Raw genomic sequence first — 24764 nt, 5'->3', positions numbered from 1 at the left:
GATACACATGCTGAGGCTCTGTTTGTGGGCAGCCACTAGCTCGAGGGTGTCTGCCAAGTTGTTTGCTACCCAGCAGTTAAATGGACAGCAGTTGGGGTGATGTGGTGTTGAACACATCAGTTCCATATTGCACATGCCGAAGAACAAAGGTTTCTCTGTGCCATGCATGACACCCTGTGTCATGCAGCACATAGCTGCTATACTGGCCAATAGCTTGTGTACTGCACGGCCCTTCAAAGAGGGTAAGGAGGAAGACGGCTGACAGTTCTAGAAAGATGATGTGAACACTGCCCATGCCCCACTGATTAAGTTGGCGGCAGGCACACTGATGCGTCAGTGCTTATCGTTCTCCATGGGCTGCTAGCATGTAAGTACAAACCCTCAAAGAGCCTTGAACTGCAAGGAACGTAGGATTTAAACCAGCAGTTTGTGCTGACCGTGCACAAGACGTGAATATAGACAGGAACCATCGCTGAAGCAGCCTCATGCATAGACAGGCCAACGGGTGACGACTGCCATGGCAGACAGCTTGCACCTACTGATTCCTAGGGGGTCAGGGAGGGTTTGAGGCTCTCATCAACTGAAAAGGGAGAAGCCTGCGCCCCCTGGTGGCTTCAGATGTTGAACCTCCTGCCTTAATCTTGACAGTTTTGCTTAGAAGGCTTCTTGCCTGAATCTGTGGGAATGCAAAAGAAGCCCCTTTCCCAATTCTATGTGCGTTCACCATTCTTCAGACCTAATCATTAACCTCCATAGGAAAAGTTTCCCCATCAATGGTGGGTGGGAGTGGGGACTTGACACTGGGCCTCGGAGAAGATGTCTGCCTTGCTCAGAGACCAAGAGGGAAGGGCCTGAGGCTGGCAGCGGAAGGGAAAAACCCTATGCAGGCAGTGTAGCAAACAGCGCGTTGCTCGAGAGGGGACCTCTTCCACAGCTTGCAGCTTGGTGGAGGTTGCCCTCTGTCACCCTCCTCCAGCCCTGCAAAGAGCCTCTTGGGGCAGGGGGTAAACGGGTGGACACTGACGCGCAGCAACTTTTCGTTCTCCTCAAACCACAAAAAGCCACACGTTCACTGAATCCCCAATCAGTCAATAATTTGACAGCAAAGCTGTCTGGCATTTCGAACCAGTTACTCAATTATTTTGAAAATCATGGCATGCTGGGAGGCAACCAGCGGGTTTCTCCCTCTCCCAGATACCTGGGGGTGACGCTGTGGCCCTCTCGCTCGTTCACACTTCTTTGAACAGCGGTGTACTTCTCTTCTTCGGATCGGTCATCGTTTTCCAGGGCAGCCCGAGCTTTGTATTGAGCGCTCGACTCAATTTCTTCCGCTATCTGTGCTGCTCTGGCTTCTCGTTTTAAAAATTCTTCTGAGTTGTCCCTCTCCAGGGGTACCCTAAAAGAAAGAGAGACACAGAAGGTGGAGGAGAGGAGAGCTTGGTTTTCTGTCTAGATACCGTACAAGAAAAGTATTCATACAAGATTACCAGTTTCTGAATGCTCCCCTACACCATCATTAGCATATCATCAGTTAACAGGATGCTCTACATAGCACAAGAGGATAAACCCCTTTCCCAAAAGTACTTACAATCTAAAATTAATTGGAGGGGGGGGATAGGAGGTGAGCATTACAGGAAAAGAATATACATTTATTTCAGCTATGTTGGGTCTGTGACCGTAAATAAAGAATGATGATGATGATTTATTTCAGCTGCATAGTTACAATCAAATATGGGGACTAGAAGGCAACATTTAAAAAAAATCAGCATTTCCCATCACCAAAAAACCGGTACATTGGGATGAAAAGCTCCAGACAGTTCAATCTCTCCTGTGTTCAATTTCTGTCTGCAGGGAGTTAGTGTGTCGTTTTTTTTTTTAATGTAAGGAAATGCAAGAGCCCACTGCAGACTGTCACAGCACAGTCCCTTTTACCACCTTACTCTGCCGTACACGTCTGAAGATGCACATTTGCTTAGATGTTTATTAGGTGCAAATTTAGTTTGTTCAGGTTATTAATTTATTTTCCCCCCCTTTCCGTACAAAGTTTTGAACAGTAAGGCACCCCACACAAGCCATTTTGTGGGATGTTTTTTTTGAAACTGATAGGAGTTTCAAAAGCAGCTTGTGAGATGGCATTTGAAGGAAAAAGGGGCCTAGTGGATGCCCAAGTAGTCCAAATACCATGGAGCACTTAGCAAACCTCGGACTTCAGATAAAGTATGGTGAAAGCTTGTTAAGAATTAGAGGGTGTGAATTATCATTTCGACTCATAATTTTCTCTTGTGCCAAAAGGCCCATCCAGATAGCTCATTCCCTTCAGCAACAGAATTTGTCCCAGGCCTTTTAGACAGCCTTTTTGGCGGTGTAAGTGCATCCAAAGATAAGGGACCATGAGCAGAATCAACTGAACTCTTGGGGTACAATCCAAAGGATGTACAGCACTGAACCCGACATACGACATTCTGTGCTGAATAAGCCAGTTTGTGATAAGCGGGTTACAGAAAATAGACTCTTTACCAAGGATTTGGAATGTAGAACTGGCATTGCTCCAAAAGCCTTTGGAGAAAAGAAAAAGCTTAAGTATTCCCTCTGGTTAACTTTGATCTAGGATACGTGAGTGATTGTTCAAGCTTGAAAACTCATTTTTGACCACTGTCCAAAAAATGGAGAGGGGGGGATGGATTCAGAAGCCCATAACCCTCCCTTTTTAGGGGAGGGCAGAAGTTGATAAAGACATCTCCAGCTTCCCCAGGCTACCGCACTGGGGAAAGATGCTTACAGCTGGAAGCCAAATGCAGATGAACCAGCAGTGACTCACACACACTGCTACTTACGTATAGGAGGATAAACTGCTGTCGTAAGTTGACACAACACCGTAGTTTTCTTCATTGTATCGAAACATGTCGTTAGGATCCCACCCGTTAGACTAGAAGGAAAAGAGAAGCATTTGGGGTTCAAAACGACACAAAAGGAGGAGGTGGCCACAGGTTGAATGGCCAGCTAGAGAAAGAAGGGCACTTCACAGACAGAAGATACAGTCAGAGACGGGGATTCTTGAACCATCAGCCCACATGCTACCAAGTGCTGCTGTGTGACTTGGCATGTTTCGTCTTCTTGCCTGAATCGTTGGCCATCTTGTGAATAGCAGCGCAACCCTGCATGTGCCATAAAGAGGCATTAAACCCATTTGGGCCCAGCCCACAATGTACACATTTGGCCCTGCGGGTGTACGCAATGCTGGTCAGAAATGGTTTAACGCAGCAATTTTCAAACAGTTTGCTGCGCAACACGATGGTGTGTCACAAATGGTCAGCATATGTGCCACGGGGATTTGCAGGGGGAGTCATTTATTAGTAGGGCCTTTGGGAATGTGAGAACCCCTCCCCCACCTGCAGCGCGGCGTCAGTGCCTTGTCAGTTGTCAAAAAACTGATTGTGCGCCTTGACAATTTTAGTGCCTTGTCAGTGTGCCATGAGATGAAAAAGACTGCAAATCGCTGCATTAGTGTTAGCCACTAAGCACGCAGGGAAGTGGCTGGTGCATAGGTGGTGAAGGCTGGGAACGCCTGCCCTGGATTGGTGGATCGCAAACCCCAGGTTGGGAAGCACTGCCCTAGACCTTAAAGTTGCCCGTTCCTGTTTCTCAAAAACTCACAGTTTCCCGCAGTTAGCTGAGAATTTATTTCTGGATTGACCTCGCAGACCCAGAGTCTAAAGGGACATCTAGTCCAACCCCTACTCGATGCAGGCAGTCTAGAGCTGGAGCACCTTGACAGACGGTTGTCAGGCCTCTGCTTCAAGATCTCCAGCAAGGGAGATCACACCACATCTCAAGGTATGTGGTCCCATTTGCCAGCTTGCAAAAAGGGTTATGTAGGTAAGTTTTGCAGCTGTCGGTTACTGGCTCCCTCCTGTGGCACTTGGTTTGTCTGCTGTCTTATTACTGACTGGCTGGTTTTTATATTATTATGCCTTATGGACGTTAGCCATCTTGGGCGTTCTGAGCGGAAAGACAGGATAAAAATCCCACAATAAATAAAGACCACGTTACATTAACGTTTTTTCCTCTGATCCCCCCCTCCCCCCCCCACGTGAACACCAGGCAAGGTCTGCTTACAACATCAGTTTCTAAGGCTTCCAGCTCATCTGCAGCGCTGCCTTCTCCACCATCCCAAGGCTCCAGATCCTTTTCTTTGTGTTCACCATTCACTTTAGCACTGATGGCAGAATCCGTAAACGCATCTACGGTCGGGAAGAAAAAAGGACAACACGCACACACTCTCACACGTGGAGAGAGACAAGGGAATCCGACTTTTTGCTGAGCTCACCTCTTTAGAAGCTCTACTTGACACTGTTTCAGGGTCTGCCAAAGAGCGACAACTCCACACTGTCACACAGGCACAAGCAGCAGAGGGAATGCGGGGTTTTGTGTTCCTTTTCCTGGACTGGCTGTGCCAACAATTAATATCCAAAATTCCCTGTATCTGCCACATAGCAGGCGATGGATAAGCCTGGACAGGAGATCCCTTGCTTAACCCATTTTTGCCTAGCCCACAGGTACATGCATTTGATCCCTGCTGTGTATATGCAATGTTGGGCAGAAATAGCTTAAGAGCACTCAAGTACACCAAAGTCATGTGGAGCCATGTATCCTGGTAATTTTTTAATGACCTCAGACTACACAGCCACATTGGTTCAAAAAGTATCTGAACTTCTGTACTGGAAATGAAAAGGGACAACATAATTTTTTCAAAAAAAAGAAGTAATTATTTCACACAGTAAAATGGATGGTGAAGCTCACCTGCAATTCTAGAACACTAAAGTCTTTAAATAACATTCTTCACGTGTGTAGGAAATACTACACAACGTGTGTGTGTGTGTGTTCTTTTTTAAAACTTTCTACTTGTGTGCAGAGTAGCCTGCCATCAGCATTTGCCATGGAGTTCCTGCACACTGTAGAGCAGTGTTTCTCAAACTGTGGGTCGGGACCCACTAGGTGGGTCCCCATTCATTTCAATATTTTATTTTTAATATATTAGACTGGTATGTGGCTACATTTGGGGAAATATTACAGATCTGTACTTTTAACAAGCTACTATAAATATGCTTTTAACAATGATAATAACTCCTGGGTAAGTGTGGGCAGGATTACAGCCTAGGATTGTTAAAAATTTTCCTGCTTGATGATGTCACTTTCGGTCATGACATCACTTCCGGTGCGTCCTGACAGATTCTCATTCTAAAAAGTGGGTCCTGATGCTAAATACTCGAGAACCACTGCTGTAGAGGATTCTGGGACATGTGCCATAGCACACCTTGTACCTGCCTTGCAGCAGAGAGAGTTTATGATGTATAGTGTGTGCAACAAACCTCTGGGGCTGTGCAACACTGAGGAAGATCCATGGCAGTAGGGGAGGCCAGCTTGCTGCCATTACTCCCCTTCTAACTGGCAAACCCTACAAGCTTCTGTGTTTCCTAGGACACAGTCTGAAAGCCATACGGTACTGGAATACTCATCCACAGAACCTCAGAGTCTGTGATCCCTTTTTCTTAACTTATGCAACACTAACCTGCCCAAACTACACCAGAGCTGGAGCTAACCTGCAGAAATTCAAATGGGTCTGGCATTCTGAACACCAGCATTCCCACCTCTGCAGTCTGTTAAGAAAAAACAACTTACCTGTCAAACATTTGAAACTGCACAAACAACTGGAGAAACAGAAGCATGGCCAAGCAATGGAACTTCACAATGGAACAGATCACCATTTGATCACCAGTTTGATTTGGGACCAGTTCCAAAATCAGATTACAGGTTCAAAGTAGTCATGCGAAAATTTGACACAGAAGACAGTCCTTTGGTGTTAAAGTAACAGAGCTTTTGAATTTGTGAAGGTGCCATTCAGAACAGCCTGCAAATTATGGAGGGGAAAGCCTGGAAACCTTTTTTTCATCTCTCTCCTTCCAAGTTAGCTACCTAAATCTTCCTAAAACTGAAAGTACACAAACAGGTAGCAATTTGAAAGTGAGAGGTGGCATCTCTGACACTATACATGCACTCCAGTAATTTGCATCAAGCAATCTACACTCCAAAATTAGCACGCCACACATCACCCCCCCCAACCAGGGTTCCATTCACAGACACTGAAAAGGTTCAGGATCCCCATAAACACCCACAGAAAAAGCATGGGCCTTTCCTAAACTAGCACTCCAAATGTACTTCAGGGGACTTAAAAGGTGTTAAGGGGTAACTAGTCCATGTTAAGCAACTGTGAGAACGCACCTGGAAGATTTAAAAATGGGCGGAACACCCAAGCACAGCCGGCACCAAGCAGCAGGAAAGTGCAGCGTGTGTGGTTGAAGGCCCCGGAGCAGAAGGAGCTGGGCTGAGGCCATCACAAAGACACCCCACATAGAGACAGCAACTGCTCAAACACCCTCTGCCCCCAACCAGCGCTGCTGCTGCGCAACCTCATCCCCCTTTTAATGGGGACTGACTGTGCTCCCCTCCCCTGAGTCTCAGGCAAATGGGAAGACAGGAATAATCTGTGTTCTTTCTGGGGGGCACATAAATCTGCCCCCCCCGGAGTGTCTAGGGCTTTCTCACAAGTGATTGGGTGCTTTGGATACTCTCAGGTGGAAGCAAGATAAGCTATAGCAGGAGTCTGTACAAAGGCCGGCTCCCCTCTCAGAACAGAAATAGTACCTGAATCAGCCCAGTTTGCAACATGCATGACTCCAGTGCCCGCCCACCAACCCCCAAAAGCTGCAAGCAAAGTGACAGATACATCCATAGTATACGATGATCTTTAAAGGACAGCGTTATGCTAAGTCAAAGTGCAGAAAAAGAATACTGCCAAATCCATTACCTGTTTCTGAAGGAACTACAACGGGCACGGGAAGAGAAAGAAAATGAAAATAAGTCAGATCGCAGCACACGTGCAAGTCCAGGCCAAGTTTATTTAGCCCTGCCATTTCTTTCCACTAAAACAAACCACAAAGGTGACTGTGTTATCACACAGTCATACAGTATTGCATTATCTCTTCGATCTACCAGTGACTGCCTCATAATCCTTTTACGCAGCTTTTGTGCTTTGCAAGTGGTTGTGAAAATCTGCGCAGGTGGGCCTGTCCACAGAGGCCTCCACGCTGCCCTGGCAAAGCCACAGGTGCACTCTGGAAGCCTACTGAGGGGAATCAGTGGCAGGAGCTAAGGCTGCCGGTTTTTTGGTCAGCCAGAGCTCTGGTAAATAACGTATCAGCAAAGGAAGCCCTAACAGGGACCCAAGTCACCACTGTACCACAAGTCAGAGGAGCCAGTGCACCAGGCAGATATATGGGGACTGACACGGGGAGGGGGAAGTCACACTGTATGTGCGACAACCGACGGTCAGATACTGCCACTTTTTCCCAGCCCTACACAGAGCAGGTTCCTAAAAGAGGAAATGTTTTTTGCAGTCTCAGATTTCCTTTAAAAAGGAACAAAAAAGATAAAAAACAAAAAGAGATACTCCCCTGAGGAACACACCCTGAAGAGCAGTGCTTTACATCACTGTTCACCAGCCAGTCTTTAACATAAAGAGCTACCAGTTAAAAGGCAGGAGCATCACAGGAGACCCAAAATGTCACCGAGGTCAGGGTCCTGCACGTCACGGGGTGGGGGGCAGGCAGAGGCGGGCACTGACTCTCAGAGGTTAAAATACAATTAAGGGCATTCGGATGCTTGAAAGACGCAAGGTGTGCTGCAGGTACCGTAGAGGCCAGAAAGTCAAAGGCATTTTGAGGAGCAGGAGCACAAGAATTCAGGTCAGACTGGTAGGCTCAGGTGATCCTCCAAACTGTGGTTTTAGAACTTGGGACCTACGTGCAGGTCCAAGGCATCTTCCCATTCCTTCTCTTCCTGGTTTTGCCCAACCACTGCTTGTGGCAGCATCCAAAGTGGCGGGCGCTAGTTGGTGCCAGCTCCAAACCATTATTTGGAATGTGTGCTAACCACAGTTTGCGTGACGCAGGTGGCACATCAAAAACAGCAGGAGGGAGGGACCGAACCCACAACAAATCCCCAATCGCCACAGTTTGGAGGATTATCTGAATTGAGTGTCTAAAGTTTCCTTAACACTTCTGAAATAGAACATTCTAAACAAATATAGAGCCCTTTCTCGGTTTCTCCCTCTTTTGTTAAATCCAATCCACTATGACAAAAGGAATTTAGAGTGTCACGGGATGCAAAAGCAGAATTAATTTCTTCTCCATTTCCCAATCTGGGCTCAGCTGAGCTACTCCATGCACAGAACAGTCAGCTGTTCTGCATTTCCTGTTCTCAGAATTCAATTAGTCATAGCAGAGAGAAAACAGAACCTCTAAGCAAAGATTAAAAATCCGAAGGCTGATAAGAACAGAGCAGGTATTTTAGTGCTCAACACTCTCTCTCTCTCTCTCTCACACACACACACACACACACACACACACACAGAGGGAGGAAAAACTGGAGCCAATGACTTCTTCCAAGAAACACTCTGCTTGCAAAGACTACCAGAACTGAATATTCCCACCCCATCTCCTCAAATACACACACTACCACATCCTCAAGGATTCATTTGCTATATGAAGGAGCTTTCTGTTAAACCAATCCAAAAGAGCCTTTTAGGTCGCCTAGCAGGCCCAGGGCCTAGTCAACATCTGCCCTTGGTCAGCCTGCAGTGACCTTGGTCTTCCTGTGCAGTGCTGGGGGCACCTACCAGATGAAGTGACCTTAGCACTTAGCACCTTCTAAACCCTTCAAATATTTTGCTGCCTAGGCTTTATTTTGAAAAGGCAGTTGAATGCAAGTACATCAAGCAGCATAGCCTCCTATCAAAACACTAGGCAAACAAACATCCTTCACTGGTCAAATACTTTAAAATCCTGCGTTTATTGAGAATCATAAAGGGAACCTGAAGAATAGGGACATCAGATCCTGAAAATGCTTCTTTCTGCCACGGTTCACCTGCTGCTTTCATCCCTAAAAATTCACCCGTTCTTTGATCTCCAGTCGAGTCCTCCTGCCAATGTGATTGACGCTATTCTTCTAAAGAAGTCCTCAAAGAAGGGCCTGAAGATATTCGGTTTTCCCCAAATTAAATTTAAAACAGTCACCAACCCCACTGTGCAGCTCCATACAATGATGTGACCAGCAAACTGCACCTTCCCTCCCATGCAAGCCTCAAAAGTGTTTTCGTCAAGGTCGTAGCAGGTCACATGAGAACGGAAGGATGCAAGTCTCTGGAGTAGTTCAACCTCTTGGAGGGCTCCACAGACCAGCAGAAAGCACATGCTGTGTGTTTAAACATCTGGTATCCCTAGACAATAGCGCTGAGAACACACTTTACCCAAGAAGAGCCAGTCTAAGGAGACAGTAATAAGCTAGAAGGATGTAGGGTCAGTAGATTCTTGTATTCTAACCCAGGAACAAAGCAACTGGCTTTCAGTAGAAGTGACGCTAGTTTTACAAACCATATAAACATACCTCTCCGGGCATAACTGGAATCCATGTCTTTGAAATGCACCATAACAAAATCCGAAGACTTGAACAAGATGCTCTCGATTATGTCTTCTCTTTTTGGCCCTGGACTGGATTCTGCAGTTTTTCGATGAGCTGCGTCAAGCACTAAATCACACTGAAACATAAAAGGTAGAACTTAATCGCACAGAGCCTTCACAGCAAGTTTGATGGGAAGGCATGAAGAGCCAAAGAGGCCCTTTCTGTCTTGGAAAAGACTGCTTTTTCCTAGGCAGAAATGCCCAGCCAGCAAAAGACTTCTCTGGTCAGCCAAACAGTTATACACAAATTGATCAGTATTATGATGATTTTCAAAATGACAGTTTTTGGCCAATGCACATGCAACATTGGCTCCTTACATACTATAGCAAGCAAATCAGTGTTGCATGCTCTTTTCCCCTCTCCTGAGTGACATCTCTATGACTCTCAGCAAGAAGTATAATTTCACATTACATGGTTTCCTTTAACCATGGTTGCAGTGGTGCACCTATACCAGAAAGCCATGGTTAACACCAGGAAGGAAAAGAAATGGCACCACTGCAGTGGAGTGTGTGTTCTCAAGACTATTTGCAAGCCATGCCAGTATTACACCTGCACTGGTCCAGAACCAGTGCACGTATGTAATTCAAGTCATACTGTAAAGAAGTTTGTGGCTTCCAGATGTTTCACCCATGGGTTTGCCCAATCCAGGGAAGCGAAGCAGCAGGAATTTGATCATGAATAACAAGAGCATGTAAGTTTGTCGTCATTACACAACACACTGGTTGACTCAGATTAAACTGCAACTAATGGACAGCTAGTGACTTTTACTTTGCCTAAAAGAGAGCGCTTATCATCTCTGGAGCCTATAGGAAGCCTTGTCCCTGCATGGCATGAAGCAACAGGCCCTCTCTGGTAGATAAGAAGTTATCTTAAAACACAGCAACCACAAAAAACGTTAAAGAAAAAAAGGTGCTGGCCAATAAAACACTGATCACACTCCAACATACCAACAGGCAAAGCTCTAATCACTTAGCTCATACAGGGCTTCAAGAGACTGGGGAGGATTTCACTGTGAAAGAGTCCCTCTAGTTTACCTCTGTGTCACTTTCAAGCAATCATTTCAGCAAAACCTGCCAATATCCAAACATACCCGCCACAAAAATCCCACATGCACACCTGTATCAGAGGCAATGTTGAGTTGTGGACAATTTCTAGCAAAATTGTTGTCAATTCTGAAGCAAGTTGGGATGAACAACAAGGTCAGAGGAAAAAAGTTAAATGAATTTACCTTAGAGCTGTACGTTTTAAAAACTCCTTCATATATATTTCCGTTTTTCACTTGTACTTCACATTTTGATCCCTAAATGTATGAAAAAACAACTCATTAGGAGGAGTTTTCCATTCGATACAGGGCTTATAAGACAAAGCAATGCTGTGCAACAAGACATGAGGCATCGGTCACGCCACACTGGCATGCATTTCGATGCCTATGGAAGGTGCTCAGGCGTGGACTTCGGCCAGTCTCCGACGGGAGGGTGCAGAGTCCCACTGTTTGCAAGACATGCCAACAAAGGGAAAGTTTTAAGCTTTCTTTGAAGCACCTAACAATGTACAAGGGATGCACAGTCAGAAGCAGCCAGAGGTTCAGAACCTTTTCATTTCTTGCAAGTACGGAAGGCTGCCCAGGTGGCTCATTTCATACTTTCCAAATATCAACATGTTAAAAGCATGGCTTAGCATGCCCAATTAAAGCTTCGCTATCACATCAGGACAACATAAAGGCACAGAGGAAAATAGTCTGCCACCCTTGCTATGAAGAGGCAGTGGACAAACAACCTGGCCAGATACTGGGGGTGGTTTTTAAAGAAGCCCTCGTATGCGAAGCATCTCAAGAAAAACTTGCCATCACTTACAACAACTGATGTGAGTATGTGGACCATCCGCATGTTTGCATAGATGCCATGAAAAGAAATCTGAAAGAGAGAAGAAAGCTCTTGTCAGGCCCCAAGATGCCACTGTGTGGCGCAAGCAGTCCAGATGGTCCGAGTGGAGAAGGTTGGGGAAGGCGCGAGGTGGCGACTGCGCATCAAAGCCACTGGTTCCGCACCCTGCTCGCCTGCTGAATCAATTGCCAAGGGTTGCAAGTTACTAACCACCATCCTCCCCCACGCCCCATACACCACCTTTAAAGTTTGCTCCAGATCTCCAAGCCAGCAAGCGTTCTGTGCCTGCTAAGATTCTACCAGCTGACCAAAAACTCAGAATGCGGTACGGGCTGCAGAAGTTCTCTGGGACCTCAACGTTTCAATTTTCTTTCTTTGCTGTTAACGGCAAATCTGCCAGGGCAATGCCCCGTGAGATCTCAGCAGCAGGAGAGCTCAGCTGCATGAGATTTCCAGCACTCACAGGTGGGCACTTTGGTGCCCTGCCCCACTCCTTTGACTAGCAGCAGCGGAATTGCGCAAATGGGTTTAATTGCGCAGGTCCCAGAGGTTGGCTTTTCCTGGGCAGGACTGGGTTTTTTTAAAGCAGGAGACTCACAGCCTCGGTTGGTTGTCTCTGTCAAGCTTGTTGAGTTTACACTGCATTCTTAATTACTCGGTTTGTTTCAACCTCCCTGTTGCTTTTATACAACACACTTAAATTATGTTGAAATAGCTTTAATTCATGGAAAGAAAGGAAAAGGGACACACACACACACCTCCTGCGACTGGGCAAACAGATAGCTTTTAACATGGTGCTCCTCTAGTGCAGGGGTTGGCAACCTGCGGCTCTAGAGCCGCATGCGGCTCTTTCAGCTGTCTGTTGCGGCTCCTCCAGGTGAAAATGGCAAAGAGTGTGACAGGAGGCACCTGTGCTGGGAGGGCAGGCTGCTTCCCTCTGCCCCCTGAGCTCACTGCCCTCCTCTCCCTTCACCCCCACCTGCCACGCATTGGTTTCCCTTTCCAATTTTGCCCGCTCTGCAGGCTTAGGGTCCCTGTTTTTCCCTTCCCCAACTCTCCAGCAGGCTCAGCCAATCAGCATCCAGCAGGCTCCTGGCTTTTTCTGTTGGAATGGCTCAGGGCCCTTCACTGACTGACCACCAGCCAATCCTGAGCCTGCCTCCTCCTCAGCCATTGCGAGCCCTTGCAGCCCGCCTTTCCCTGAGCAGGTCCCCACTCAGTGCAAGGAGAGGCTTTTCCTCCACAGTAGAGGAGACATCCTGTGTGTCTACTCAGTAGTAAGCCCCATTACAGTGGATGAAGCTTGCTCCCAGGAAAGGGTGCCTGGGATGGCAGCCTTGGCACCTGCTCCTATGTGTGTCTACTCAGTTGTAAGCCCCATTACAGAGGATGAAGCTTACTCCCAGGAAAGGGTGCCTGGGATGGCAGCCTTGAAGCCTGCTCAAGGCCAAGCGCAAGGATGGGTGAGTGGGAGCCCACGCAGGTCTGTTCCGGAGTAAGCCCCAATGTAGTCCCTGGGCTACTCCCAGGAAAGTGTGGAGGGCTGTAGCCTCAGCCTCCTCCTGTGCAGGTCTACTCAGAAGTAAGCCCCCCTGTAGTAAGTGGGGCTTCCTCCCAGGAAGGTGTGGAGGGCTGCAGCCTCAGCCCTCTCCTATGCAGGTCTACTCACAAGTAGTCAGTGAGGCTTCCTCCCAGGAAAGTGTGGAGAGGACTGCAGCCTGAGAGCTCCAACCAACTTGTCTGCTCAGAAGTCCCATTGTAGCCAATGGGGCTTACTCCCAGGATAGTGTGGAGAGGGTTGCAGCCTGAGGGAGGGCGGGCAGGCAGGCAGGGCAGAAGCTGGCCTGTGGTTGCCCCCCTTCCCCCGCCCCCAGCTCTGGCTTCTTCTCTTCCCCACCTCTGGAGTCTGTGTCCTTTTTTCCTTCCAGCAGGGTGCCTCTGGAAGGTGGGGGGGGGGGGAGTTCTTTAGTATCCATGTAAGATAAGCAGATGTCATAACCACCATATGTATTGGAATCCTGGAAGATCTGGTGAGGAGGTAGATGTGGTGTCAGCAGTGGCCCCTTTAAGGGTAAGGCCTGGGCATCCAGCAGAGTGTGCTGCACAGCTGCAGCCACTTGAAGGCAATAGGGATATAAGGAGCACCTGAGGAAGGGGGTGTGGGTCAGAGAAGGAGTGCAGGTCGGAGAGGCTGGCTGGGCTTATTGACTTTGACTTGGATACTCTGACTGATTTGACTGACTTACTTTGGAATCTGATCTTGGACTGTGACTTGGCTTATTGTCTTTGGACTGTGCCCTGGATGCTCTGACTGACTTTGTGACTAATGGACTGCTGGAGACACTGGAGTTTGGTGTGTGGCTGCTGTGCCCAAGACCTGCTAAGGACCAAGGGTCTGCTGTAGTGGTGGGAGGCTGCTGGCAGGAAAGAGGACCTCTGCAGGTTGCACAGGTGAGCTACCCTGGAGGTGGGGTCCAGCAGGACTGCAGGGCAGAACCAGGGTCATTTGTTGGGGGAAAGAAGGGGAGATAATTTGCTTAAAGTGGGCATAATTTTCCAGGCAGAGAATAGCCTTGGAATCAGGCAAAACACCATAGAGGACCAGGTGTCTGAAAACACAGGACAAGAATGTATGACAAAACTAACTAAAAGCTACAAGAGGGGGCTACTTTATAAAAATGGGACCTATAAGAGCATAAAGGTGGGAAAAAAAAACTATATATGCAGCGTTATCTTCATTTTAGATGTCAAAAGGGTTTTGTGGCTCCTGAGGTTTTTTTTCCTCTGGAAAATGGGTCCAAATGGCTCTTTGAGTGTTTAAGGTTACTGACCCCTGCTCTAGTGTTTAGAAGAGGAAAACAACTGTCCCTCTTCACCCAGCAGCGCAGCTTTTCCAGAGGCTGCTTTATGGTGTTTCTTCTACATCTTTTTAGCTTGTAAGCCTTTTGGGGAATCAGGAATCATTTATTTATGTTACAGAAATAGATTAACTGCTTTGTGAACATTTTTGTTGAACAGCAGTAAGTATTCTTGATTTATTATAATTTTTATCCAGCTAGCAACAGAGCATATAAACGTGGGCAGGGAAAAGAAAACTTAGCAGAAAAAAGTGATTTGGAAGAGATTCCCAAAGAGAATTCATTTACTGCTTTGCCTCCGTGCATCGGACATGCCTGGGACATTGCTGTGCTGTACTCATGTAAAAAAAAGCTAGGAGACACCCAGGCTCTCCATGACTACCCCTGAGATGCCCATTTGCAAGACATCTGCAAGAGGGATCTGAAGGCCTTAGGAGTGGACCTCAACAAGTGGGAAACCCTGGCCTCTGAGCGGCCCGCTTGGAGGCAGGCTGTGCAGCATGGCCTTTCCCAGTTTGAAGAGACACTTGGCCAACAGTCTGAGGCTAAGAGGCAAAGAAGGAAGGCCCAGAGCCAGGGAGACAGACCAGGGACAGACTGCATTTGCTCCCGGTGTGGAAGGGATTGTCACTCCTGAATTGGCCTTTTCAGCCATACTAGACGCTGTTCCAGAACCACCTTTCAGAGTGCGATACCAGAGTCTTTCGAGACTGAAGGTTGCCAACAACACAACACAAACACGACTCCAGAGTCCACTTTGAGAGGATCTCTGGTTAGATTTTGGCAACACATCAACACCTGCATCTACTTTTTAACTAAATTCTGGAATTTGGATACACAAACCCATTTGCGTTCTACACATCCATGTCACAAGCCGCCAACTCAAATTACGTGATGGTTTTACACACGTACACTGCACGCCTTTGATCCTGGTTCGGGCAAGCCTATCAAATGTGAAATGTCGCCCAGGCTGCTGGTCTTGGTGGGCCTGCAGGTGTGCGTGCGAGGCGATGCCAGAGCTTGCGGACTGGACCCTCTCTGCATTCTTCCATCAGCTTTACCCGTGTGAGCCGAAAAATGAAAACCTCATCGTAGAACACTAGTGTGGTTGACCATCCAAGTCTCTTCCTGGTGGGGCTGCCTCATATTGCTGGGGGATCATCTGGCCCTGTCTGCACTACAGCACATTTGGTTTGTGACATCACCAATTAGCCTAAGAAACCCTACTAAGAGATCACCAGTCAGGGCAGGCTGAAACATCAGTGGACTGGAGCTTCCAAGACAATTTATTTCCTTAATGGCAACAATGTCTTGCTTATCTTTTGCCGTCTCTACACATTCCTACAGTAACACAAGACGTGACGCAAATCTTCACCTAGAACAGATTTCAATTACTTTAACTTCCATAGTTTCTCAAATCAGGAGAACTGAAGGAGGGCAAGCTCAAGCCTGAGTTAAAGATGGAATTGCATTTCTTCTGGGTTGAACAAAGGGATATCCAATAGAGAAAGGCTTAACACTGTGACTGAGATCCAACCTATAAACAGTTCCAAAAGACAAGACCCTTTTGTTGTCTGCCTTTCATATCCTGTACATCGTTATCAGAAGCACAACAAAAGAACATGGTACCAAGTGCTAAAATGGGTACTCACCGAAGGATGAGGGGGGCCTTTGCCACTGCTGCGACCTCTGCAATGAACAAACACAGGTATGAGACCAAAGAAAACGGAAAGCACCTTTTTATCTGACTCAGTTAGACAAGGCAGGTAGCTATAAGGGACAGAGGTACAAACATGAGTACAGACGTCCCCGTGGATATGGAGGAATCCTATATAAAATACAAAACTCCGCACGCCCCCCCCAAGCTCATTACCTTCGTTTTTCTCATTAGCAGTGGAAGCACACATTTTCTTCCTTAACAGAGGGACAATTTCCTGCTTAACTGAAGCTTCCTGCTTCCTGTTAACATTCTGTCTGCGTCCCTCTAGCGTCCAGACGGCCTGCCTGCATGTTGCGTTCCTCAGTTAAGCAAGAAACTTTCCTCTGCTAAGCACAAAAGTGTGCTTCCACTGCTAATAAAGAAAAAAAAGGTAATGGGTTTGGGGGGGGCCAGGAGAACCACAGTTAAGTGAATTCCTGAAAGCCGGATCCACAGATAATGGGGAGGGCGTGCCCAGACTTTACAGTGATTGCAATAGATCTTTTCAGCTGCTGTCCAAGACATTTAACTCACACAATCCAGTATGTTCCTTCAGCCTACACCCCTGCCAACCCAGACATGCAGAGACACACAAAAGGCAGATGGGCCCAGCATGTTCATCATCACATATGTATTTCCAGATACACGTATTTGAAATCTCTCTCAAAAACAGGCACTCCTTTTCATGATTCTTAGGCTGCAATCCTGAGAGCGGTTGCTTGGGAGTAGGTCCATTCAACCCAGCGGGGCTGCGTAAGATCGCAACTGCTAGACATTTCAATTTCTCTCCTACAAACATGGAAAGGGTATAAGAACATAAGAACAGCCCCACTGGATCAGGCCATAGGCCCATCTAGTCCAGCTTCCTGTATCTCACAGCGGCCCACCAAATGCCCCAGGGAGCACACCAGACAACAAGACCTGCAAGGCCTCCTGGGAATTGTAGTTAAGAACATAAGAACAGCCCCACTGGATCAGGCCATAGGCCCATCTAGTCCAGCTTCCTGTATCTCACAGCGGCCCACCAAATGCCCCAGGGAGCACACTAGATAACAAGAGACCTGCAAGGCTTCCTGGGAATTGTAGTTAAGAACATAAGAACAGCCCCACTGGATCAGGCCAGAGGCCCATCTAGTCCAGCTTCTTGTATCTCACAGCGGCCCACCAAATGCCCCAGGGAGCACACCAGATAACAAGAGACCTGCATCCTGGTGCCCTCCCTTGCACTGGCATTCTGTGCATTTCTAAAATCAGGAGGTTGCGCATACACATCATGGCTTGTACCCCGTAATGGATTTTTCCTCCAAAAACTTGTCCAATCCCCTTTTAAAGGCGTCCAGGCCAGTTGCCATCACCACATCCTGTGGCAAGGAGTTCCACAGACCAACCACACGCTGAGTAAAGAAATATTTTCTCTTGTCTGTTCTAACTCTCCCAACACTCAATTTTAGTGGATGTCCCCTGGTTCTGGTGTTATGTGAGAGTGTAAAGAGCATCTCCCTATCCACTCTGCATAATTTTGTATGCCTCAATCATGTCCCCCCTCAGGCGCCTCTTTTCTAGGCTGAAGAGGCCCAAACTCCATAGCCTTTCCTCATAAGGAATGTGTCCCAGCCCCGTAATCATCTTAGTCACTCTCTTTTGCACCTTTTCCATTTCCACTATGTCTTTTTTGAGATGCGGCGACCAGAACTGGACACAACACTCCAGGTGTGGCCTTACCATAGATTTGTACAACGGCATTATAATATTAGCCATTTTGTTCTCAATACCTTTCCTAATGAACTACGACGTCCCACTTGTCAGAGCTGACCCACAAACTAAACTACTGTGAACCTGAAAGGGGTCAGCAGGATGTGACAGCACAAAACAACCCTTAAAAAGAGATGGCTGGGTGCAGTTTTAGTAAACTAAAACTATGAAACTGTTTCTCCCAACACACAAAAGATTAAGAATAGGCTGAACACTGAAGTAGATCCTTAAGAGTTTTATTTAGACTAGGATTCTCAGAAATCAACCCTAGAAGCATAATTGTACTTCAGTGCAGTTCTCATGTTCTGTGATAATCAGTATAATTCTAAAACCCAGGTAATTAACCCAGCATTTCTATTTAATTCAAACTTCACCCATGAGAAAATCCTTTGCTACTCAAGTCTGAAAAATTCATGCTATTTCTTCTCTGGGCCTCTCACATCAAATGGTACACTAACCTCCATGTCTGTTGCTGTCTGAAAAATCAGGTCAAAATACGTACACTTACAAAGCTGAAAGATCAGTTCTGTTTTAACTATAAACTGCGACCAGAAGAACCCAATGCTGACAGTGTGAAGAAGCCAAAAATAAATATTAGTGACAAACTGTTACAACATTTTGACTTGCTTGCTCCAAGTCAAAAACACTCAACAACAACAACAACAACAACAACAACAGTATTTATATACCGCTTTTCAACAAAAAGTTCACAAAGCGGTTTACAGAGAAAATCAAATATCTAATGGCTCCCTGTCCCAAAAGGGCCCACAATCTAAAAAGATGCAACACCAGCAGACAGCCACTAGAAAAGACACTGCTGGGGTGAGGTGGGCCAGTTACTCTCCCCCTGCTAAATAAAAGAGGAGCACCCACTTGAAAAAGTGCCTCTTAACCAGTTAGCAGGGGTTAACTCGAGCACTTTATGGGAACCCTAAAAAAAAATTCAACGTTTCTAAGGGGCATGGAGGTTTTCTAAGCAGTGTGCAATTCCCTTGAGATGTATGTGTGAATGGTGGACTTTTCGGTGTTACATCACTGGTACATTAGACCTGTGTAGCGCATTTTTTTCTGGAAAATTTTTATCAGGAAATTTTTGGATGCCCTAGGGCGCAATCCTAACCCACTTTCTAGCACCGGCATAAGGGCAATGCTGCTCAAAGAACAAACATTCCCTTACTCTGAGGAGGGCTCTGTGAGTGCCATCCAACTGCAGGATGCAGCACATGTCCTATTGGCACAGCTATGCCGGTGCTGAAAAGTTGGTTAGGATTTGGGCCCTAGTCTCACACAATATGCCTGGACTGATGGAGAGTATATATACTTTACTTTGCTTTAATTCATTAATTCATGCATACTCTCCACCCCATCCCTAAGAACAGTCACCTGAAAAAAAGTTAATTACAACTTTGAAACTCCCCCATTTGACATGCATTCTAGACATTCCTTATGTTACTAATTTTATAAAACAATTGTCTTGAGAAATGGAAAATTTTGTGGGGAAACACACAGTGGTGAAAAATTGTCCACCCCACAGCCCCGAATACACCAAGTATTTTTCCTACAAGGACAAAGAGAACAGATCTTTAAAAGCTGAAAGTGGGGGACTTGGGAAAGTCCTTTCTATGATTCCAGTTTCCTATAAAACACTGAAAATAGAAACAGATTTGCCCACGTGGATTGTTACAAAGCCTGCTCACCAACTTTGCACAGCTGATGCAAAAACCTCTGGAGGACTAGACTCAAGAGCAGACTTCCCAGACCCTTATTTTCCAGAAGACTGTCATGCCGCAGTCTCTATTTCACAGAACACACAATGGCTACTGACGGTGTGAACTCAGGCAAAGTTATCTTATCCGCCAATTGCATTCCAGGCCCAACAATTAGAGAAGCACAGGAAGGCAGGTATGTACATTTCTTGCAAATCCCAGTTCTTCATATTAGGTTCTATTCTCTTTTGCTTGTTTTTAGGGTCATCGCTGGTGGAGGAAGGGGTCACAGCTTGGGAGTGGAGCACCTGTTTATATGCAGAAGGTCCCAGGTTAATTCCCTGGTATCTTCAGGTAGGGTTAGAATAAATCCTTTTCTGCCTAAAATGCTGCTGACCATCGACATAGGCCAGGGGTGTCCAAAGTTTTTGGCCACATCAGCTCTCTGACACTATGTCGGGGGGCCGGGGATAAAAAGAATTAATTTACATTTAAAATTTACATAAGTGAATATATTAAAGATGAACTTATATGAATGAATGAAGGTCTTGCAATAGCTCAGGCTGGCCTTTTCTTTGCCTCCGCTGCTGTATCACAGACATGAAACAGCAAGAAGTGGAGGGAGCCCTCATCCCACAGCTCACGTGAGAGGTCAAACAGTCGCCCTCACACTGAGAGCAGTTGTATCGGGCCAGTGTGGGCTCCAACAAATCTCATTGAGAGACCTCGAGGGCCGCAAGTGGCCCCAGGGCCGGGGTTTGGGCACCCCTGACATAGGCGAATCCAAGCTATGGACTCAGAATGGCCTGGTCCACTAGAAGGCAGCTTCCTGGGCTCACGTCAATGTGCTGACAACTGAGGATGAAAGCTAGCAAGCTGCATCCGTGAATCCAGACATACTGAGCCAAGATGCAAGACACCTGGCTTATTTTAACATCCCTGCCTCCTAGCTATTCTGAGTTATTTGCAGATTTGGTGAACGCTTTCACCGTCAGAGTTGAGGAAACCCCCACATAGGAGTCTCTCAGCGGGCTGCGATGGTTTGCCAAGACGGCGGCCCTGCTGTGTTGTGGTAAAGATTCCCTCCTCCTTTCACCACAACCAATGTACAAATTAGCTCCTTCCACTCAAACACCTTCTGAGAGCTTTAGGTGTAACAGCACAGTGGCCTTTGAAGAGCCCTCAATTAACCTCGCCTCTCGTTTTGGCAAAGCAAATCAGGAAGCAGTGCAGAGAACTTCTGGGTATCAATCAGGAGTCCTCCGTCGGCTCTAGAAATCACCAGTACGGGTACTCTACTATCATTATGGCAGGTGGGGCATAGATACGGAGGGAGGGCTTGAGTACTGGAAGGGTGAAGGGCACTGATTCCCCCCCCCCCGCCACTACCACAGAACCAACTGCTGGTAGCAGGGGGGGAGGGGTTGCTCTCCCTGCTACAGCATCCCCAAGCCCAGCACTTTACTTTCCCCCATAAGAAAAAATGACAACTGGCATGAAAGGAAAGTGGATGGGGGCATTCTTCTTGAAACAAAGGACAAAAACCTTTCTCCCTGCCTCGGTGGTCCACTAACCTCAGTTACTGAAAAGCAAGCCTATTGATCTGCATAGCCCCAACCCAGGTTCCCTTGGCTAGTCACACTGTAGAACATGATGCTGGGAGCTGGTACACATAAGATATCTGTGTGCATTGCCACCAGAGGAGCCAGCGATAATCCCCTGTAAACCTTGGGGACACGTTTCTATCTTACAGTAACCATTCCCAAGTGGAGAGACAACCCCAACCCCAAAGGCTGAGTTGATAAATTTCCAACATTGGTGTTAGGAACAACACAGCATGTAAACCTAGAACAGTCCACAGCCAGGTTCCTTACACTTTCTGCCCTTCTGATTGTTTCCAATCAGTTCAGCTTACGAGATAAACGGATGTGTTCAGAGGTGGTCTTCAGTCATCTTTGAATTCTTACATGGTGTTGACAACCATGCCCTGTGCTGGAAAGAAGAATCCCCTTGGCTCTGCAATGGAGACACTCAGTACTTGGGCTACTTAAGATAACCTGAGCTTGGACCTCGGTGGTGTGTTGGCAATCCAAGCACAAGCACTAAATTAACCAATTTATCAGTAAACAGAAGGACAACAAAGAATTTGCTCTCTGAACCTTCTAGCACAAAAACATCCAGAATGCTGAGAAGGACAATCAAGTAAACCAGTGTTTCTCAAACTAAACTGGGATCCAATGGGTCGGGAGCCAATTTCTGGTGAGTCCCGCAGAACCTCCAACGAAAACACAGGCACTGCCTCAAGCCCTGAGGTTGTCAAAAAATCCAATTATCTCCCTTGCAAGCAGCTGAGCTCCTGCTATTTGCAAGTTTGTGTAAATATAGAGAGACAAATGTTTGAGTGTTGTTTTTTTCTGGGGTATTCCCCCCCCCCAAGTCCATCAATGACAGGTAGCGGTGGTAGGTGAAAGGTGGGTCACATAACTAAGCCCCTCAAGCCTTGAGGCTACTCATTAGGACTGCCTCCTTACAAGAAATAGATCTCTCTTTTTTTGCAAACAAATAAAATATTCCTTGTAAATAAATAAATATACATATTTCTTTCTTTTAATTCTTGTATTGCTAGGTGGGTCCTGATAATGTGAGACTTTAAGAAGTGGGTCCCAAAGCTAAAAAGTTTGAGAACCACTGGAGTAAACGCTACAGTTCAAGACATGCAATTAGTTATCCTTTAATTTTTTTTTAAGCAAATTCATTTCCATACTGATCACACACCAGGCACATTCATGTAGTCCTGTGGAACAAGTGGACAGGAGATCAAATTGGGAATATTTGTTTTGTTGCATATACATTCTCCTTCCGAGAAGCTCCAAGCAGCATCTTACCCATCACAAGGTGAAAGGGAGAGGATGGCGTTACTCAGTAAGCTTCAAAAGCACATAGCAAATAGAATTTCCTCACATCAGATGTGACACTAGACGCTACACCGGTTAAGGCGCAGAGGGAGAGTCAGCTGCATAGAGATGATGCAATCTGACACATGCTATCACATGACGAGAGGTCAGAACAGAGAAGTAACTCCAAGTTAAGGGCGTAACAAAACTTAAACCTTGGAGCTGATTTGTGACTTAATCACCGCTGAACAGAAAGTGAAACCATTAACTATCCAACTGCCCGGTTCAACCAGGCCAATAACCATGAGGTTCCCACATGATATTCTTAATCACACAGCCAGTCATCATTTTTTCCCCCTTAAACTCTGTTTAAGTGCCCTAATGAGATCACACAAGTTGCAGGCAATTTGGCTTATGTTCAACTGCTCAAAGCAAAAATGCAGAGATCAACATTAACAACGGAGGATGGCCCAAGGTTTTGTATAAGTGTTTATTCTAGTGGCACTATTTTTTTAAAAGGAGAATATTTGTCCTAAAAAGATTAAACATCGCCTTTGCCTTTTAGACCATTTAGACTCATTTGAATGGCATTTGTCATGGCGAGATTAACACTAACCTGCAAAAATGGCAGAACCTGCAAGCACAAGGCAGAGGTGAGGAAGAGGAGGCTGGCTATCACAGCAGTTCCCTTTCCTCCTCTCAACTCCCATCCACATCATGAATCAGAATTCTCTGCTTCCTCCTACCAGGGCAAAGTAAGAAACCACACCTTACTTGGGCTTTGCCAATGGCACAGGCCTCTCTCTTTCCTGCACTCATCATGGCCTTCCCCACACTGACAAAATTTCCTGTGCTCAAAGAACAAGCAGCTATAGCTTTTCCAATCTGTCCAGACCACTCAAAACTCCCTGGATCCCCATGCCCCAGATTGGGGTGTGGGGGGAGGAGAAACCAGTGGTCTAGCACCTTGTTGAAGAGGCCTGCTAGGATTCTCCACGTATCTCCATCCATCCTCAAGGTGCTGCTATGGGAGACAGCAATTGGTTCCCCCCCTTTCAGAGCTGGAAACGATTCTCAGGTCTCCATTACTTCAAAAGTGGTAAGAGTACATTTCCCACCATTCCAAAGGGCAGGGCAAAGATTCTAATCCTAATTAATGACTGTAAACAGGCAGACCAGAGGAGTAAACCTCTGATTTAAAATACAGAGGATAAAACGCTCCCATAAATGTGAAGGGTCAGGGAAGAATCCATTCCTCTCAAGGTGTCTGAGTTTCCACTAAGTCTTTAAAATGTGTGTTTTAAAAAGAGCTGAGAAAATCCCAGGCAACTGGAACTCCAGGCTCCAAAGATTTCTGAAGAAACACCTTTTAGGTTGGTGCATAGATGTGTGATACCAGCTCTGAAAGAAATGACAACAGTACTTAAAAAAAAAAAAAAGGGAAATATTTTTTCATTTGTTGTGTTAAGCATTATTCAGCTCACATTAAGAAACCTTGAAAACAGGCCCTCAAGTGTGGAATGACCATTCTAAGATATGAACTAGTAGTAGCGGAATTTGGTCTGATTCAATCTGATTTGGAATATAAAATGTGAACACACACACACGCGTTCCATTTGAATGTGCCACAAGATTCCGCATGCGCCATTATTACTCCAAAGAGACCTTGTCCGGGATCCGAACAAGCACACAAAACGAATTCCACATGTCTAAAATGGTCAAACAGTAATAGGCACCCCATCCCATACCAAACTGCTTTGGAAACCGAAGGGAGTTCCAAAAATAGTTTACAACCCTGATGTTGTAAAGCAGAGGTGTTTAACTCGTTTTATATAGAGAGCCAGATAGTATTGATGGCTGGAAGTGACATTGTCAAACAGGAAGTGACATCATGAAGCAGCTGATGGCCAGGAATAAGCACACTGTTCTCACATACAAACTCATTAGCTACAAATGATGGAAGAGAAATTGTGAAAATCTTGTTCCTATTTTTAAGATATGAGAGAGCCCAATGATCACGCTTGGGAGAACCCAATTATAATGGGGGATGAACAAATTGCTTCCAGGGGCTGCATTCAGCCCGCTTGCCTTATGTTTGACACCCCTGATCTAAGGTCTTGCCATTCAATGGAAAAAAAATCCACAGGTCATACCTAAACGTTTGGGTATAGCTGTGACAACTCTGTGGATCCCCAACATTAGTATCTAAAAACCAGATTTTATACACAAATTATGAATATTGATGCTGGAGGTTCCACTGTGGCAGAAAATATATTTTCTGCTGTCTAGAAGAGGGGTCTCTAAACTTTTTGGCTGAAGGGTCGCATCAAATATCTGGCACAGTGTCGAGGGCCAGGAAAAAGAAAATCAAATATAAAATTTAAATAAATACACTA

General features: G+C 46.2%; 1 protein-coding gene across 8 annotated transcripts in view; it reads right to left on the bottom strand.

The window, feature by feature from the left end:
- The window catches only part of ATXN2 (ataxin 2), a 50631-nt gene that overhangs the window by 19537 nt on the left and 6330 nt on the right, over positions 1-24764 (bottom strand). For 4 of the 8 annotated variants that reach the window (XM_066610004.1, XM_066610009.1, XM_066610006.1 and 1 more), the window contains exons 2-9: positions 15970-16006; positions 11430-11489; positions 10805-10876; positions 9502-9652; positions 6866-6880; positions 4117-4241; positions 2835-2926; positions 1199-1396 (exon numbers count right to left, since the gene is read on the bottom strand). In XM_066610004.1, the coding sequence (XP_066466101.1) occupies positions 1199-1396; positions 2835-2926; positions 4117-4241; positions 6866-6880; positions 9502-9652; positions 10805-10876; positions 11430-11462 (686 nt within the window). In that variant the 5' untranslated portion in view covers positions 11463-11489; positions 15970-16006. Of the gene's footprint in view, positions 1-1198; positions 1397-2834; positions 2927-4116; positions 4242-6865; positions 6881-9501; positions 9653-10804; positions 10877-11429; positions 11490-15969; positions 16007-22359; positions 22383-24764 lie in introns of those variants that run through there. The other 4 variants (XM_066610007.1, XM_066610008.1, XM_066610010.1 and 1 more) reach the window with 2 other exon arrangements.

The sequence above is a fragment of the Tiliqua scincoides genome, chromosome 14 (assembly GCF_035046505.1).
Source record: "Tiliqua scincoides isolate rTilSci1 chromosome 14, rTilSci1.hap2, whole genome shotgun sequence".
In the NCBI taxonomy this organism is placed as follows: Eukaryota; Metazoa; Chordata; class Lepidosauria; order Squamata; family Scincidae; genus Tiliqua; species Tiliqua scincoides.
This window is presented reverse-complemented; position numbering and strand designations above follow the sequence as displayed.